Source organism: Balearica regulorum, chromosome 2 (assembly GCF_011004875.1).
Source record: "Balearica regulorum gibbericeps isolate bBalReg1 chromosome 2, bBalReg1.pri, whole genome shotgun sequence".
NCBI classification, from domain to species: Eukaryota; Metazoa; Chordata; class Aves; order Gruiformes; family Gruidae; genus Balearica; species Balearica regulorum.
In genome coordinates, this window is record NC_046185.1 from 72,217,480 (window position 1) to 72,235,199 (window position 17,720).

General features: G+C 36.2%; 1 protein-coding gene across 5 annotated transcripts in view; it reads left to right on the forward strand.

Annotated features, from left to right (window-relative positions):
• PTPN3 (protein tyrosine phosphatase non-receptor type 3) overlaps positions 1-17,720 on the forward strand; it is a 178,781-nt gene that overhangs the window by 108,682 nt on the left and 52,379 nt on the right. For all 5 annotated transcript variants that reach the window (XM_075744676.1, XM_075744677.1, XM_075744680.1 and 2 more), the window contains 4 exons: positions 1,194-1,282; positions 6,587-6,650; positions 11,960-12,132; positions 17,210-17,344. In XM_075744676.1, coding sequence (XP_075600791.1) covers positions 1,194-1,282; positions 6,587-6,650; positions 11,960-12,132; positions 17,210-17,344 — 461 coding nt within the window. The remainder of the gene's footprint in view (positions 1-1,193; positions 1,283-6,586; positions 6,651-11,959; positions 12,133-17,209; positions 17,345-17,720) is intronic.

Here is a 17,720-nt window from a genome sequence, read left to right on the forward strand (position 1 = left end):
CTGCAGTGGTATTTCACTGGAGGTTTATAAATCATGTTGCAAATTAGGTTCAGCTTCATTCGTTCATATGCCTGTATCACATTTCTATTCAACTATTTTTAAAGGATGTATTGTAGACTTTCTACATTAGTATAAGAGCACATGCGATCTGGTTTATTCTTCTGTACCTTACTAATATATAAAGAAATTGGGATTGGGACATACAAGAAAACTGGAAATAAACTGGGCACAGAGTACCATCTAGTGGAGCAGCTGAGCTACTGAAGGCTTTAGGAGAATTCATTACCCTTGGCTATCCTTTACAAAATAATCTGAAACTACTTTTGAGTCACACCTGGTGTTTTAACCAATTGCTTCTACACTTACATGTAGATTTATGCATGTGTTCAGCTCTGTTTAGAAATTTGTGTAAAAGTGTATTAGTACAATTTGATCATAGAGAAGTAGGAAGCCAAGATTTGTAACTTTTGTAACATCAGTTTGGGTTTAGAGTCAAATTGACCATTCAGCATCCTCTTGACCCTCTTTTTTTTTCTTTTAACTCAAATGTTTGCTTATATGTAAACATGTGTTTCCTCTTGAGTATCTCAATAGCTGTAAAGGATTGTAAATTTATGGATTCGTTTTTCCAGTTGAGCATGTTAAGCTAATACACAGGTTTTTGTTTAGTTAACAATGGATTCAATTTAGTGTACCAAATATTCACACATGTATATTCCTCTAGCATAGTGTCATATGTAGAATTGTGGTCACTTCCTGCCCAGTCTTTGTTGGTAAAACATTTTTGGAAAAAAATAAGGAATTATTTCCTTTGTCTTTCTAAACAGCTTAGAATCAGGACATTTGTGTTCAGTTCCCAAAATTCTGTGATATTTATCAGACTGATCTTGGGAAGTACTTCAACTTCTTTCCTATGGTTAAGTTAGTAAGGCTGGACTGGTCTGATACTGACCTAAAGAATATCTAGTGTAGTAAGATAAGCATTACAACTTGTTTTAATGAGTGAAAGTTTATAATACCTATTAGATAACATCAAAAGAAAGAGATGAGAGAAAGAAAATCCAAATGTATGGTTATTTTTTTGCCTCAGGAGTAGCAATTTAAGTATAGAAAACTTGAAAATTAATTTATAAGTAGATAAATGGGAATGACATAAACTGCATCTGTGTTCTTAGAGTATTTTTCTTTTGCAGGATCTCCATAATCTAGATCTCATGATTGGGATTGCATCCGGTGGAATTGCTGTATATAGAAAACTCATCTGCACAAGCTTCTATCCCTGGTAAATTCCTATACTAGTAAAGAAATATATCTTGTCTTTTCAATCTTATTTCCATTTGCTTTAATGTTTATTCCAAAGAAGTCTACAATACATAAATTTGTTCTTTATGGAGTATCATGGTATTTCTGTGTGTTGAGATAAAAATGAGACCTGTTGCGTAGGCTTTTCATTCTCTGAGACTTTTGAACTCCTTGCACTGTGTGAAGTCTTGATCAAGTTAATTCACATACAGGTAGGTGTACATGATCAGGGGGACCCTGTGGTGATAGAGATTTGCTGCTGTTATAACCAATAATATCTTTTTTTAAAAATCGGTATTACTAGTAAAGCTCAACAGCTACTGGTCTGATCATTTTATCCTGTCATTCAGCAAGAAGATATTTGCTTCTCAGAAAAGAAATGTAAAGTGAGTTATTTGGAGTTTCAGATTTTTTAGGATAATATAATTTAGACAAATTTTACATGTCATCAAACTAGGCTATATAATGGTAACAAGTTTTGGAGTCTCTGGGGGAGAGACCTTTGCATTATTCTATGATACTGAAAACATCAGTATGCATGATAGTGCTGTAGAAAATAATATCTATGAAACAATGTGCACAAGAAGTCTAATTTGAATGACATCATAAATTAGTTAAGCTATAATTATTTGTAGTACTTATGGACTTTATTTATGCTATACTAAAAAATATAACATAAATTAGAAGTTATATGGAGGCTGGGCATTTCCTTAAGTTTTTTTGGATTGGATCAGAAAGAATTTTTTCCAGTCTTTATTAAAAGAAGTATAAATTTGTTTTGGATACTTTGATAAAGTAAAGCTTTATCATGTTATGCATAATTTCCTCCTATAATTTGTAACAGTTTCTGGAGAACGTTTTTAGTAAGATGGCATAGTATTCTTGAGCATGACAGAAACATGCATACTAATGGGTTGTACTTGCTTCTTGCCCCTTAATTATGTAAAAAGCAATAGTCCTTAAATACTCAAGTCATTCCATGCTTTCATTATGAACCCGACCTAACAGGTATTTCCTATGGCAAAGCTATAAAATAGGTTTCAATTTAAATTTTAGTGGAAATTGTGCTGCACAGCCTCTGGATTTATCTTTTTTCTTCTATGCATTGAGTTGTCTTTCAGCTCACTTGAACGTACTGTAACCATCCTAAATGTATGTCAGTAATGCTCTCATACACCACAGTGACATCTTGTATTTTTCCATCTCCAATGCACACTAAAGTATAAAAGACTTTTATCTTTCATCTTTGTGCCCTGAGCTCTGCCCTTTCATATGTCAATCTCTCAGCTTCTTTAAACAGCTGCAGGTTTTAAAACTGCCAGCTGAAGGCACGTTTTCTGTCTTCTGCAAGTCTTGTTCTGCCAATTTAGTGACCTAAGGTATGAATGGATAATAGTGATTCCTGAAAAACATAGCGATGACATTTTAAAATCCAGGACTAGATGATTTTTTTATTTTTTTTTTAGTGAAGGAAAAGGAAAGAGAGCTTTATAGCACACAAGAGAGGAGGAATCCACAACTTCCTGTGCTACTTTTACTCCTGGAGAGCAGAGAGGAATAAAACACAGATGCTTAAACATCACTCACTAAAACCTATTCTCATTTACAAAAAGAAATTGAGGAGGAAAAAAAAAAAACCACAGATTTTTCAGTTCAAATAATTTCCATTCTAAAATATGAGGTTTAGGCAACAATATTTTCTGATGACAGCTAATGCAACTTTTTCAAAGCTTTCTTGCTCTATCTCTAAAAATATCTCCTCAACTTGACAGGAGCAAAAACTCACTACATAGGGGGAGATACCTTTCTGATATTTGATTTCTGCCTTCTTGAATGAGTTAGTCATAATTCTTCATGCCAGAATGGTGTCCATTCCATGCCCTCCCAAAACAAGCAAGCAAGGAAAATCACCAGAGCAGACTAGCCTGTGCTGTATTGGAGGTATACATTTTCAATTTCTTTGTAGACCTCAAAGCAGGATGTATTTCTTTAATGGTTAGAGTTTTAATGTACCTCGGTTGGCCTGAAGGTGAGCAGGCAGGGAGATTCCTTACAGAACAGTATATGCCTGAGAATGCAAAAAACTCGCATTCAGATAATTTGAATGGTATTTAGGCATTTTATGTAACACTATTTGTAGTAACTAGTTTTTCCTGTGGATTGAGCAAGCTTCACCATGAACGTGGTAAAACTCAAGGTGGCAGCAAACACCATCAAAGCACTCTTTCCAAAACTTTAAGTAAAATACTCTGCAGCATTAGCGGATGACAACAATACAGCTATGCCATATGGTAGTAGTCAAAGGGGACCAAAAGTTTTCAGGAACAGAGGCAGTGAGAGAGTACTGCCTTGGCAAAATAAGGATTTTCAATCAAAGCAACCTACGTAAGGAGCTGACTGATCAGTCAGAGGCAATGCAAGTCAAGACGGGTTTAAAAAATAACTCTGGATTTGATGCAGTCTTTTATGTGCTTTGGAAAAGTTAATTCTTGCAGGTGCTTGACTGTTTTGTGATAATTTCCAAATTCGTTTTGCAAGTAAAATATTATATTAATGGTAAAAACATGTTAAGCAGCAATTAAGGTTGTGTATTAAATGCTATTCAGTGTATGCAGTTTCTTTTCTTTGAAAACTTAAGAGAAACTGCTGGAGGAATACATTATATGTTGCTAGTTAAAATTTAAAAACAACTCGACAGAATCTTACATAGCAGATGTGACAGAACCTTTCATGCTGAATCTTCCAATGGCAAAGTTTAAGACTTTCAGCTATAGAAACATTTTTGCTTCAAGTCAACATACCAGCTATTAGTACTAAGTGCTAGGACAGAACTGCCAATTCAATCAGAAATGAAAAATTCTGTTACCTGCTAAGGGACACATCTATTTTGACCTTTGTGAATGATAGGAAGACAGGACCCAAAAGATGTATCACTATTAATATGCTAGAAGTATTGAGCATTTTAAAGTAAACTGTGAAATTTAATGATTTGTGAATGTTGCATAGTCACTGGAGAGATTATTGGTGAGTGATAAGGGCAGGTGAGCCACCAGTTAGAATGAGAGTAACTGCATTCTATTCAGATCATGTTTTGGATGTGGTATCTTCAAGCACTTGCTAAATCTAAATCATTTGATACCTTAATCTCTTGGATTTTTTGTGGATTGTGCTATATGCGAACATTCGTTCAACTTGTAGCTGTAAGATTGCAAATAATTTTTAGTTAATGTTAAATAAAACTGTCAGATTAGCAAGTGTGCTTTGTCACTGAATTAAATAGGTTTAGTTGTACTTTAAGAAGAATGAATTGAATTGAGAAGGATGCTCTACTTAGAGAAGAATCAAAATAAAGAGACTTAAAGCCCTGATTTGACTTGAAGTGATTATGTGGTCATGCAGTGAATCATGGGTTGTGGGTTTTTAAAAAAAAAACCAAAAAACAGAGGATTGGGAGATTTTGGTATTTTTGGATGTGAGCTACCTTTTTGTTGTTGGGTGGAGGGGTTTTTGCTTAGTCTGCAAAGTTAGTTTTCTGTGTCCTGCATCCTGCGTTTCTGCTGGCCATATGTTAGAGGAAGAACAGGCCATGACAGCGACTGTGTAAGCTGAGAAAGATTAAACTTCAACAAGTAATTTTTTGGAGTCAAAATCAAGAAATGTGGTAAGAAAGAACCAGAAGTGCAAAACTTGAGCTGTACTAGTTCAGGTGGAGTAGCATTAACATTAAGAAAGGACTTATATATAAATAAGTTGCATCTCAGTAAGTGCAACTGAAAGTTTATGTGACTTATCAGGAAGTTCTGAATCCAGAACTTTTAGAACAACAGTACAGATAATTACTGTTTGAGGTAGCAAGTCAAATGGGACATGTATTTTAAGAGTTGGCCTGACAGGAGAGGTGGTTATGACATAAATTTTCTAGTAACTTGCACAACAATTTGCCTGGTCGCCAAAGAATCTTGTGAATGAAATTCCTGGGGTTTTTGTGGTTCTGTAATTGATGGAGAAAAGCATTTTCGTAAATGGGCACACACTCAGTTTTCCATCTTTTGTGCAGGAGGGAGGATTGTTCATTCTGCTTCCTTTCTTGTTTGTACCTGGCAAATATGCTCTTCTGTATAAATGAGGAATGTTGCTCTATAATTAAAGTTTGTATGGGCAGTGGGGAATGAACGACACGCCATTGTCCCACTTTCTGGGAGCGATGCAAAAACTGTGGTAAGAACTGAGATAATACTCAATATAGTTCATACCTGATGAGATCTAAGATGCTGTGAAACTTTATCAGTTGACGAGAATATTCTGAGACTTTTAGCGGCAACCTTCCAAAACCCTTTTGTGATGTGTGGATGGTATTTTTCAGGCAGATATGACTTGATCAGAACTTAAATAGCTTTCCCAAGGCATCCATGTGATTCTAGCTGATCATAGATTGCTTTTTCCAAAATGTGTAAGTTTTCAGTTATTGAAGTCAAAGTATTGTAGAGAAAATTTAGGTATTTTAGACAAGTCTTATTTTGCAGTAGGAAAGTACGTGGGTACCTAGAAGTTTGTTTAATTTCGCAAAACTGATAAGCATGTAATTAAAATTAAAATTGCTTGAGCACCGCTTCCAACTGTAATCCTTGTCTTAGAAGAATCTTTATTCATACTATGTATGTATAGAAAAGAGGTGTTCAGTTCTGTATAAAATTACCATAAAATTATGCAGCAATGTTAATAATTGAAGTGAAAAATATATTAACACTCATTCTTACAGTTTTCATCTTTCTACAATTATGATTTTAACTACAATGTTTAGTTATTAATACAAATACAAGATATTTTTCATGTTATGAAGCCAATTGTGTGAAGTATCTGAAATTTCAGATGTTGTATGACCAACCTTATTGTTGCATTAGGGTATTAAATTTTGTTTCTTTAGTCACAGTTGTATGATTCTGTAGTTAAGCAGACTTGACACATATAACATTTGTGCAGCTTAGTAAAGGATGTCATCAAGTTTTTGCAGCAAGAATAGATTTGGTGGGAGAGAAATGCTGTGTGAGCTATTTAAAAAGTAAACGAGGAGAATCACAATTTTAAAAAGACTTTACATCTTAGCTGAAATTTTTGCTTTGAGTTTCTTGACGCTTATTTGCCACTCAACACAGGAGATGGCTGCGTATAACTCATTGAATATAACTGCTATAATCTTTTAGGCTCACTGTACACAGTATAATTTTTTTTATCTGTTTCCTTCTAAACATTTTTTAGTATTTCATAGTCTGTTTCTTTCTTTTAGGGTGAACATATTAAAAATTTCCTTTAAAAGGAAAAAGTTTTTTATACAGCAACGGCAGAAACATGTAAGTAGTAATTTCGTTTTTTGTTTTGCTCAAGTGGTCATGTTCAATTTTATTTTTTTGCCATAAATGTTAAGACAACAAAAGGTTCTGTTGTGTTTACTTGCCTTTGAAATTCTGCTTTGTTAACTTGCCCTTGCTATTGTGGTCCTTTTATGCTTGCTCTGTTTCCCATTTTTGTATCCTTTCCAGCATGGGATCTTTCCTCATTCAGTCTGTTGAACCATATCTTACCTATGCAAGTTTCTTTCCCCCTGGAGACTTGGGGGAAAAGCAGATCTTCATCTTTTCTCCAGTATTTTGTAACCTAGCATATTTCCATTTTCTTGCCAGCATCTGCTGCTCTTTTCTCTGATGCTCTCCCTGCTCAGCAGAGTGCCTCACTGCAGTGAATCTTCTAAACAGCTGCTTATCCTATCTAGGAGGACTTCGTGAGGTCCCTTCTACTTCTGGGGCTCAGAGTTGTGGGAGAAAGGAAGGCACCTGGAGAAAGAGGCAGGTCTGCAGCTGAAAGACATGAGGTTGGAAAGGGGCATACTACATCTCCTGCTGCGTGTAACATGGAGCAATTTAGAAGGTGGCAAAATATGTGCAGATAGTCGACAAAACTAATGCACAATAGGAAATTTAAGAGTAGTCTTAATAATGTGTGCTTTTGCAGAATGGTTGTAATATTAGGCTACTTAATGGAAAAAAAAATCTTGATTACAGTATTGTACTGCCACAATATGAACAGATAAATTAAGCTAACTTTTGAGGATGAGAATATTTAATATGACAGGGAAAAATATGGTAATTAGTGACCAGCAGATATATAGATATATTAATTCAGTTGAGGACAGAACTCAGAGGGTAAAAGATAAGTATTAACTTCTACCTAAACTTTATGAAAGCTCTTGTACTAAATGAGGTCTTAAACTGCTAGAAGCTGTGTTACAAGACCTTTTGACTCTTATTGATTAGAGGGTCTGCTGAACACAGATTGCCAGGGAGGCTTTTTTTACCCCAAATGAGAGCATTTTCATCTTTTCTCCTCCCTCCCCGCCCCCCTGTCCCCTCTTTTGGTGGATATCTCCCAATTTTGAGAAGTGTGCATATATGTACACATTCTTAATTTTCAGGGGTCTTGTGTAAACAAAGTTAATATCTAGAGATAGTGCACTAATGCTTACACACACAGCATGCACAAATGAAACTGTTTTTTTCTTTTGAGAGAGTGTGTCCTAACCCACCATAGAGGAGTCTTAAGTTTTTTCCAAGCTGTAAGTTTCTAAATATATCTTTTTGTATGTAAACTTATCTCAGTCTGTTCAAATGTATTTCACTGTATGAAGAAATGAGTGGTTGGCAATGCATTCTACTAGCTTGGGAGTGTAATTTTATTACACTCTGTGTAATTGTATGACACTCACAAGTATTACCTTCTAGGTTTGAGGATTAAAAATTCACTAGTAAGGAGTCTTATTAAATTCAAAGTATCTTCAAGTATACAAATATCAGCAATTGACAGCAATTTCCAAATGTGTCTGTGAGCATAACTGTAGGAACAGAACTCAGAGTGGTTAGTAACAGTGAGGGTGCTTGCAGGTTTTTTGGAATTTGGAGTGTCAATATGTAACAGTCACTGGACTCAAAGATCACTGAAATATGTATGTTCATTGCATAAAGACTTTACTGCTGTCAAAAGTTGAATTTCTCTTTCTGGAGACCTGTGTCACCTTTGAAGAGGGCAGCATTCTTAAAATTTGTCCACTTAAGCTTTTGTTAAATGATGACAGTTCAACTGTTTAACTAATCTCCTCTTAAGTGATGATAGTTCTTTATTTCATAACCCACTGAGATTACAGTAATGCACACTGTATCGTGCTTGGAGAGCTACAGAACTGCAGGAAGAATAAGGCCAGCCACGTGACCTTTTTACTTTTTCTCAGTAGATAGGAAAAAGCAGACCAGGTGTGCTATTAAATCTCCAGATATATCCGTCCTTGTCAGTTAGCCCCCTGTGCCTGAAATTTAGGGCAGCAACTCTGCATGCCAGCAGTACTTAAGTCTTGCTGCTCTGAAAACGCTTGCTGTCACAGTGCGATGGGAGTGAGGGGGCAGCTGGACTGCCAGGGATTTTCTCCAGAATGGTGGCTCGCTTGAGGGATTTGTGAGGGCAGATGACTGAGGTCACATCAGTCTTGGGGTTTATCAGTTTTTTGCTTGGAAGCGCAGGAGGGAATAGGTAAATGAGGCTGCAAGTAAGGAAGGTGGAAGAAGGTTGGGAAAGCAGAGCGGATACTACATAATAATAGCCAAGGTTTTGCTAAAGATAGCGACTATGCTATAACATTTCGGGGTTTTATACGTCATATGTAGATTTCTTAGCAAAAATCTACAGGAAGTTCTCAAAGGCTATGAATTTGCAGTCATCGGGATGTGCCGTGTTTCACTGATTTATTCCCCTTCTTTCTCCTACTCCTTTTTTCTTTCATTATGCCTCTGTTCTGAAGACTCAGCTTACCTTATCTCACTGTCTCCCCGCTATTCACCTCCTCTTTTCCCCTCTCACTGCTTCAGTCTGTTGATCAGCTACTTGACAGAAGTATGCAATATTTCTTTTTCGACTGAGGAGCAAGACTGATGAATCAGTGACTGTCTGATGTTATAAAAGCTCATGATATGTAGACTTAATGAAGGGTGTAAGGTAGGAATAGGAACTATGCTGATGTACAGGCAACATTTTAAAGCTTCCAGCAATTGAACTTGATATGTAGTGTGCTTATCTAGTGCTTAAAACCAACTTTGTTTTCTGTGTATTAAAATATGCTTTTACTTGCTATGCTGTAGATACTTTCAAATTCTCTGAGGATGGAATAGACATACATCTGATCAAAGATCTTCCCTGATGCTGAAATAGCAAGAGACTCACTTTAGCTAGTGAGAATTGTTCCCTTTACCTTACTGGCCACCAATTTCTCTGATCTTCATTTCTTGGTAACAATTAAAATGCCATTCTTTTGGAATTTGAGTTAAGTATGATAGGCATTATATCCTTGGATCCTTCTAGAAGACTTGTCACCTTTAAGGTGGTGCATGGATTTAGTATCACAACTTACAAGGTGGTCTGTTAGTGAACCAGATGGTTGTGTTAAAAGAAGATTTTGTTAATTTAAAAATTGGCTACTTTTTTCTGAAACTTCTGAAAGTATTTATCCTAGTATAAGTCCATATTTAAACTTGTAGCTCACTTAAAAGCTGCTTAGGAAGTTCCGTGACAACAGTTGGGAAGAACACACTTGTAACTTAGAGAGGAAGATTTATTACTATTTTCAAACCTAAATTTAAAACCAGAATATTGGATGTACTTAATTCCTTATCTTTACACTGTGGCTTTTCAGTGTAACTGGGATGTTTGGATAAAATAATTTTTACGGCAATTGAAAGACCAGTGCTGCAAGCCAACAAAAAATATCTATGTTTCCTTTAATTTGTCTTCTGGAGTAGTGAAAAACACTTCAAGTGGTATTCAGCCAACAGAGATTATGTAAGAAATGCCATTTGTTGTTAAATCTTTGTGATGTACGCTTTTTATATTGCAGGAAATTCTGAGTTAAAATTTCATTATGCTTGCACACTTTATATAAAATAAATAGAAGCAACTGGTGAATTGACAAAGATGAACTGATTCCAGTATGCATGAGGCTTAAATAACAGGCCTGACTTCTTAAAAAAAAGTAGAATTGTGAAATACTGTAATACATATAGGGAAAACATGCCTGGAAGATTGCAATCAATTGAATGTTTTGCAATGCCTATGTTAAAATTAAGGGGCAAATCCTTTTCATGTTTCTCTTGAGTTTCTCATTGGTTTTCTGAAATAGTGACTTCAGTCATGGATTCTATGAACTAGTCAGTGATTTGCAGAATGTGGCATTGAGCTCTGATACATGGCATTTGTAAAATGTTGCCTAGAAATGAAAAGAATATAAAAAACCTAGACTGAATATCCCAGCCAAAATGGTCTGTAGTTACTTCCCAGCAGGATTATTGCTGTGAACAAACAAAAGGACAATGGCAACTAGAAATCGAGGTGTTACCCAGTTGGGACCACTATTTCTTGCTGGTGAGAAAGAGCTTTATTAGGTCTGTCAGAATCCTTTAATAAAAAGGCTTTGCAACCCAAATCCTGACTTTCTCCGAAGTATGAGCTAGAAAGAGAGATTTACTGAGATGGTAGCCTGCCCAAGTATGTGCTGAGGTGTCAAAACTCAGTCATAACTCAAAGCAGCTTGAAAAGATAAGTGATGAAATTGAAAACTTGGGGTTTTTTTCTCTGAAGTACTAAGCTATGATAGCAATTACCTTTAGGTCTCACGTTATCTTCCTTAACACACACACCTTTCACCTCTTTGCTTTACTCTTCATTCCACTTTGTTTCCGTCAAAAACTCTCTTAACTAACCAGAGCTGTATCTTGTGCAAAACTCTCTTGAGCAGCGGAATCTGGAATGGCTTGACAAGCACTACAATTGGACAGGGTGTAAATGTGGGTGGCACAACTGCATTAAATGTGTATTTCCCTGGCGCTTCGGCAGTGAAGTCACAAGAGTTTGCAACAAGACACACAAGCTTTGTTTTGCTTCCTTTTGATCTCCTTTTTTTGTCCTTGTTATAATCCAGAAAACAGGACTGGATTTGAACAGCAGGAGCAGCAGCTCCAGTCCCATTGCAGTCACTTTCTTTCCTCCAAGATGGGTCACTGTTAACATCTTTATTATCTTCTAAAAGACTATCAAGCAGATGCTTTTTGATTACTATGGCTCTTGAACATTATTGAATGGAAGCCTTACATGAAGAGTTTGAATTCAAAGATTGAGACTTTTTCCTTTCTACATTGCACCTTTAACAGAATGTTTAAAAGAGTTTTGTTTGTCATAGGAGATCAAGATCCGACTGGAAACCTGAAGCTATATTTAGCTGTTTAATGTTACTCTCGTGTATACAAAATCTATACCACTCTAGAATTAAATATTTCATTAACACTGTAAGGATTAGGAACGGAAAAACTTTATTGATAGTTTTTCAGTATTGCTTGAACTTTTAGTGTCCATTTTGCAGTTTAGAATTTCATAAAGTCACAGGGCTATTTTGGCCATCTCCAGCTCAAAATCTACTATATGCTGAAGTTTTATTTTCCTAAATGCAGTTTTTCTATTCAAGCTAAAAGTAATTGTATTGTTGTTATTTACATGATAGTTTTATGACCTTTTTTTACTGTGTTTGATCTGCTTTATATATATTGAAACATGTTATTTCCTGCAATTACAGAATGAATCCAGAGAGCATATTGTTGCCTTCAACATGTTAAATTACAGAGCATGCAAAAATCTGTGGAAATCTTGTGTAGAGCATCACACGTTTTTTCAGGCAAAGAAGTCGCTACCTCATGAAAAAAAGATATTGTCACATTATTGGACCCTGGGTTCTAGAAATCCAGCAAAGTAAGTATTGTGTGAAAGCATGCTTTGCTTTGTAACGGGAAAGGGAGGGTTTGTGGCAGTGATAGCTCAAGTTGGAGTGGCAGAGTTTGATTCTGCTCACAGCTGTGACCCAATCTGTATGCATGTCATTGGGCAAGTTATATATGTAGCTGTGGTTTCAGTTTCTGCAACGTTGTGTCGTTACAATAGAACTTTCCTTATAAATTTGTAAAAGGTAATTTGAATATAAGTATGTTTTACTGGTGGTGTTTCAACTTGCTGTTTCAATTCAAGGTACAAAAACAGTAGAAAGTAAAAATGTCACATAGCTAATGATCCATCCAATAAAAGAATTTACAGAACAGTGTTGTTTTGAACTGTTTACTCTTATTGTCATATACACAGTCTGCCTAATACGTTAGGGAAATTCCTGGAGTACGTGATACTAACCACTCATACTGACATCGAGATGAAAAAAAAAAATCCTATTCAGGTATTCAAGATATCACTTCTGTGACACTTCCAGTCTTTTATTTGCTTTGTTGGCTTCTGCTAGTCATGGAACTGGTAGCTTCATAGCAGTATCTAAGAGCTAACTCCCCACAAGTAATACTTCAGAGCCTGTCATCTCTCTGTTTGAAGTTGGGCTTGTTCCTTCCCATACGTACCAACTGGGCCCTAACTTCATTAAACTTCATCTGCCACTTTATTGTCTAATCACTTGACATTGTAATGTCCTTCTACATTTCTTCACAACTGATCTTTTTTTTTTTTTTGCCATCCTGTGTGATTATCTTCAGGAACCTTTGTTCAGTAGTGAATATGTTGAACAGAAGAGCCCCCAACGGATACCCCTCTAAGACTTCACTGCTGATCTTTTCTCACTATAAATCTAAAACATTTTTTCCTGTTCTCTCTTATGTCACAAGTGAACAAGTAATTCCTCCAAGGAAGGACCCTATTCCCTAGCTCCTTAGTTTCTTTACGGGTTTAAGGGACCTTGTCAAATGCCTTTTTGAAATCTTTAGTAAATTAAATCACTAGTTTAAAGTGGGTGGTTATACTCAAGTAGTTCTGCTGTTTCATCTTAGAGATTTTTACATTCTTTTGATAAGTATCAGTCCCAGTGATTTCTTTCATTATTTTGATTTGTTCTACTGTTTCATTTTGCATCATGTCGTGTGTTGTCAGTCTTGTCCATGTTTTGTCCCTGTCTCTCTCTAGCCCCCAAAAAAACTTTGTCATGAAACATATCAAAAGTCTTTCATATTAATAGTGAATGAAAAAGAAAGTCTTATGTCATTATCTTCTCTGGATGTGAGATTTTGGATGGTTCTTTGGTCCTTTGATCATCTGTAGTCTCTGTAGATTCTCTGGAAACCTGCTTGTTCTGATGATTTTTGGAGAAGTATTTTATTGTTTTCTTTTTGTGGGTGGTGTTTGTGGGTATTTTGCAATGTGTTCCCTTAACAATTTAACTTTACATCTAATTTGTCAGAATTTTTTTTCTATTTGGATAACCTTCAACTTTTGAATGATATCATCATACTTCAGATAGCTTCCCAAACTTTAGTGGCTGGCTGGCTTTTCATACTGTCATATATCTCTTAGATACTGCAGAAACTTATACCAAATGGACTAGGATTACTTGTAAATGAATTCAGTTAACCCCTGAGGGCTGTCCAACAATAAGAAGGCGGATAAAATGTTATGTTTTCTGCTGGAGTGGAATTCCATACCACCTGGTACTAGACCATAGCTGAAGCAAGTGAAAACAAGTAGTTGTACGGAAAGTAATCTGATTTTCTAACATCTTACAGATCCGTATTTTGAGAATTAGCTCCTCTATGGGGTCATATGAACTTGTTCTTGCAACAATGAACCTTTTGAGGAGGTGACTTTCTCAAAGCTTTAAGGATTGTCACGTCCTGAAGTCCTTATTTCTCTCAAATTTTCAAACAAATTCAAAATCCCAATGCTTGTGTATACACATGTACACATAGGCATTGCACAGCCCTTGTAATGTTAAGAAAGAAAACAGTCTGAGTTCCAAAGGGTGCCAGTTCAGTATCATTCCAATTTTTAGTAAATATCTGATTTTTGACAAATTTACTGTTACAATTACTTAATAGCCTGTAGCATGCAGAATAGTTGTCATTGAATTACAACTGAATTACTAAGAAAGACTTCAAGTAATTTCATGTTATCTCTGGTGAATTACTTATTTAGGCTCTTAAGGAATCTCTAGGGAAAATTGTTCATTGTGATATCTTCCATCAGCTTAATGATATCCTCTGTACTAATGCATTCTTTGGCCTTATTTATGCCAGCAACAACCATGAAATTTAGGATCTACATGAGGCAGAAATGACTCAGCAACATTTACTGTGAGAGACTGCTAAAGCATGTAAGAAGCAACAGAAATTTTGGAAGACTTTCGGTAGTTCCTATCAGCTTGGTCACTGTCAGCAAATTATTTTCTCAAAAGATTTAAGAAAAAGTGTGAACAAGTCACTTCAGAAGTCGTTTGTCGTACATTGAAAATTTTTACTTTCCCACTTGTTTGTGATTGTGGAATGTTGTAAGAGACAGCACGAGCTTCCATGTTCCTTGTCAGGGATGGCTCTGAGCTCATGTGGAAGCTACGCAACCAAAAAAGGGATTTTGCTTTCTCCCTTATGAAAGGGAGACAAATTTTGCATTGAGTAAAAAAAAAAAACAAACCCCCCACAACCCCCCCCCCCCCATCACCACCACCAAACACCCAAACCCAAAAAACACCAAAGAAAACCAAACAAAACCCACACACAAAACCCACACCAACCACACCATACAACCCTGGAGATTTTAAGATTGACTTGTCTTTGTTCATTAAACTTCTGTCAGCTTTGAAAGAGGTTACACTCAAGTTTTACCACCTTAAGTATCACAAGTTTTCCTCTGGAATTTGTAACTTTCTTGTACTATGTTCTTTTACACTCATCTGAGGCAGATATCCTAGCTCTTATTGCATCAGTTCAAATAACTGAACTCTTTCTACCCTTTAGTACAGTTTCTTGTTCACACATCTCTGTGCCCTTCTAGATTCTCTTAGCTTAAGGTGCTAGTGGAATGCCATTTAAAATAGGCTTCTGAGTTGTATAAATCACCTGTAAGCCTTATTCTAAGGGCAGACTGAATTACATCTCCCAGATTCTGAGAGGTAAATTCATTCAATGTTTCTGGACTGAATGCTGAATAACCTCTCCCAGGTGCATTCTCATTCCTTGCTGAAAAGCTAAAAATGTACGTATTTTTTCACAAAGGATAATCTCGGTAATAGATGGGAGTAAGGAACTGTCACCTCAAGATATTACAGCCCATTCCAGAAGGGCATTGGCAGCCTCTCAGTATGAGAGAAATATCCTTGTATTTGACATCTGAACAGCAGCTGCTTGGAGTTTAGGAGATTGTTTATGTTATGTACCTTAACAGAAATATCTAGAGAACATACTGTTAAAGTGATTCTGTGACCAGGGTTGGGGGTTTGGGATTAGGGCTCTGGTTTCCATCACATGAGTTATGTTGCACCTTGAAAGTCACCTGCATTGGAAAACACGTGAACAGGCACTTGTAAAAAAAGGAAGCTGATTAATGCAAAATATATGGAATTCTTCAAGATGCATTTTTTGTAATACATCCTCTTTTTCCACTCTCCCTCTCCACTCCATCCATATAAGGCTTCTTTGAAAGAACATTTTGTTTTTGTAGAAGACCAGAGTAGTTGGTGCCTTGTCATTGATACTCAGCAGACTTACAGAAATAAAATGGATAATACAGGCAAAAGCTTCTCCTGAGTTCATGGGCTGTGTGTTTACTAAGCTTAAAACTGTACATGGGTAACTGATTTTGACATAGATGCTTCATATTAAGTTTTCCCTCTTTTTTTTTTTTTTTTTTAACTGGGAGAAGCTTTAAAAGTACACATTTAGAAGATGAAAGACTTTAGAATCATGAACAAGATGATGTAAAATACTTCAGAATATTAAAATAGGTTTTGGTTGCTTTTTCTCTTTTACTTGTATAAACTAAAAGCAGTACAATGCAAAGCATACTTAAGGTTTGATATTAGCATGAGTAATATCCACAGCACAAACAACTTTTTTTTTATGCTATGTAAAATTGAGACATTTCAGCTCTATAGTAAATTCCTCACGTACTCTGCTATCCCAGGCACCCATTATGTACAGCTCAGGACTTAGTGGGCCAAAGGTGGGTTCTCTGTAACTCATAAAATGCTGCTTTCCATGAGGAGACATCCTAGGCCTGTAAATTTGAGGATGAGCAGCTTATCTCTCTGCTTGTCTTGTGGAATGCTGTGTAAGAAGATACATAAAAGTTAGTTTATCTCAATTTTGATTTGCTTTAAAGTTTACTTTATGCTGTATAATTCCACTAGTAAGATATTTTTATTGCTTTCCTAGCTGAGGTTCTGGTGCAAACTCTATCTTGACTTCTCACAAGCAGCAGTCCAAACTTGGAGATCCCCTTCGTGTGTCAACTCTTTCTGTAATGGTTTATTCCTATAAGAAACACATTACCCAAATGTGGCTTCCTTCTGGAAACAGAGAGTGGTCTGATGTAGCACTTATTTGCTGAGCCAGCAGGTAGATGGTTAAAGTGGTCCTGTGCTCAATGAAGCCATTTGTGAATTGTTACCCCTTTATGAGTTTTAACAGGGAACGTCTAGAGTCTTTTGCCTGTATTTGAACTGTGTTTTGTCAGGCACTTGGACCAGTGCCAATAGGACATACCGAATTTCCTGTTTTTCCCCTCCATCTTCTTGAACACAATTGGGTTAAAAATAACTTTCAGAAAAAGTTATTTTTACCCAGGTTTGTGATTAGCATTGTAGCAGGGATTAACAAACAGTTTGATTGCCACAGGTGAAGGACAGCAAATGACTCTCTGAGAATGCAAATGCATAAGTAAGAAGGAGTAAGCACAGGGGGCTCTTTAAAATACATGAATTATGCTTATGAAAGTCAATTTTATATTTTATTTCATTTAAGTTTTCTACACAAAATAATTCACGTACAGTTTTTTACTTTTTCTTCAGGTCTGTAAACAGCCAGTACTGCAGAAAAGTTATAGGTGGGATGGTTTGGAACCCATCTATGAGACGATCTTTATCTGTTGAGCATCTAGAGACCAAAAGCCTTCCTTCTCGATCACCTCCTGTTACCCCTAATTGGTAAATCCAGTTTCAGCTTTTCCCATACCTTCCAGCCTCCTACCTTTTCCAATTGTATGTACTCCAGCAGAATAATTATGTAGAGTGTGTGTGTATATTTAAACATTGTTATTCTGAGAGTATATATGATGACAGGAGAAGAGTGGGTGTCACCTCAACTTTAGCAAGGCTTTTGATACTGTCTGCCAAAATATTATACCCAAGTTAAGACATTATGTTATGGAAGGGTGGACAACAAGATGGTTTTAAAAATAAAGGGTTGGATGACTGTACTCACAGAGGAGTTGTTAATGGGTCATACTCTATCTGGAAGCCAGTAACAAGTGGAGTACTGCAGGGATCTGTCTTGGGACCTGTCCTGCTTAACATCTTTATG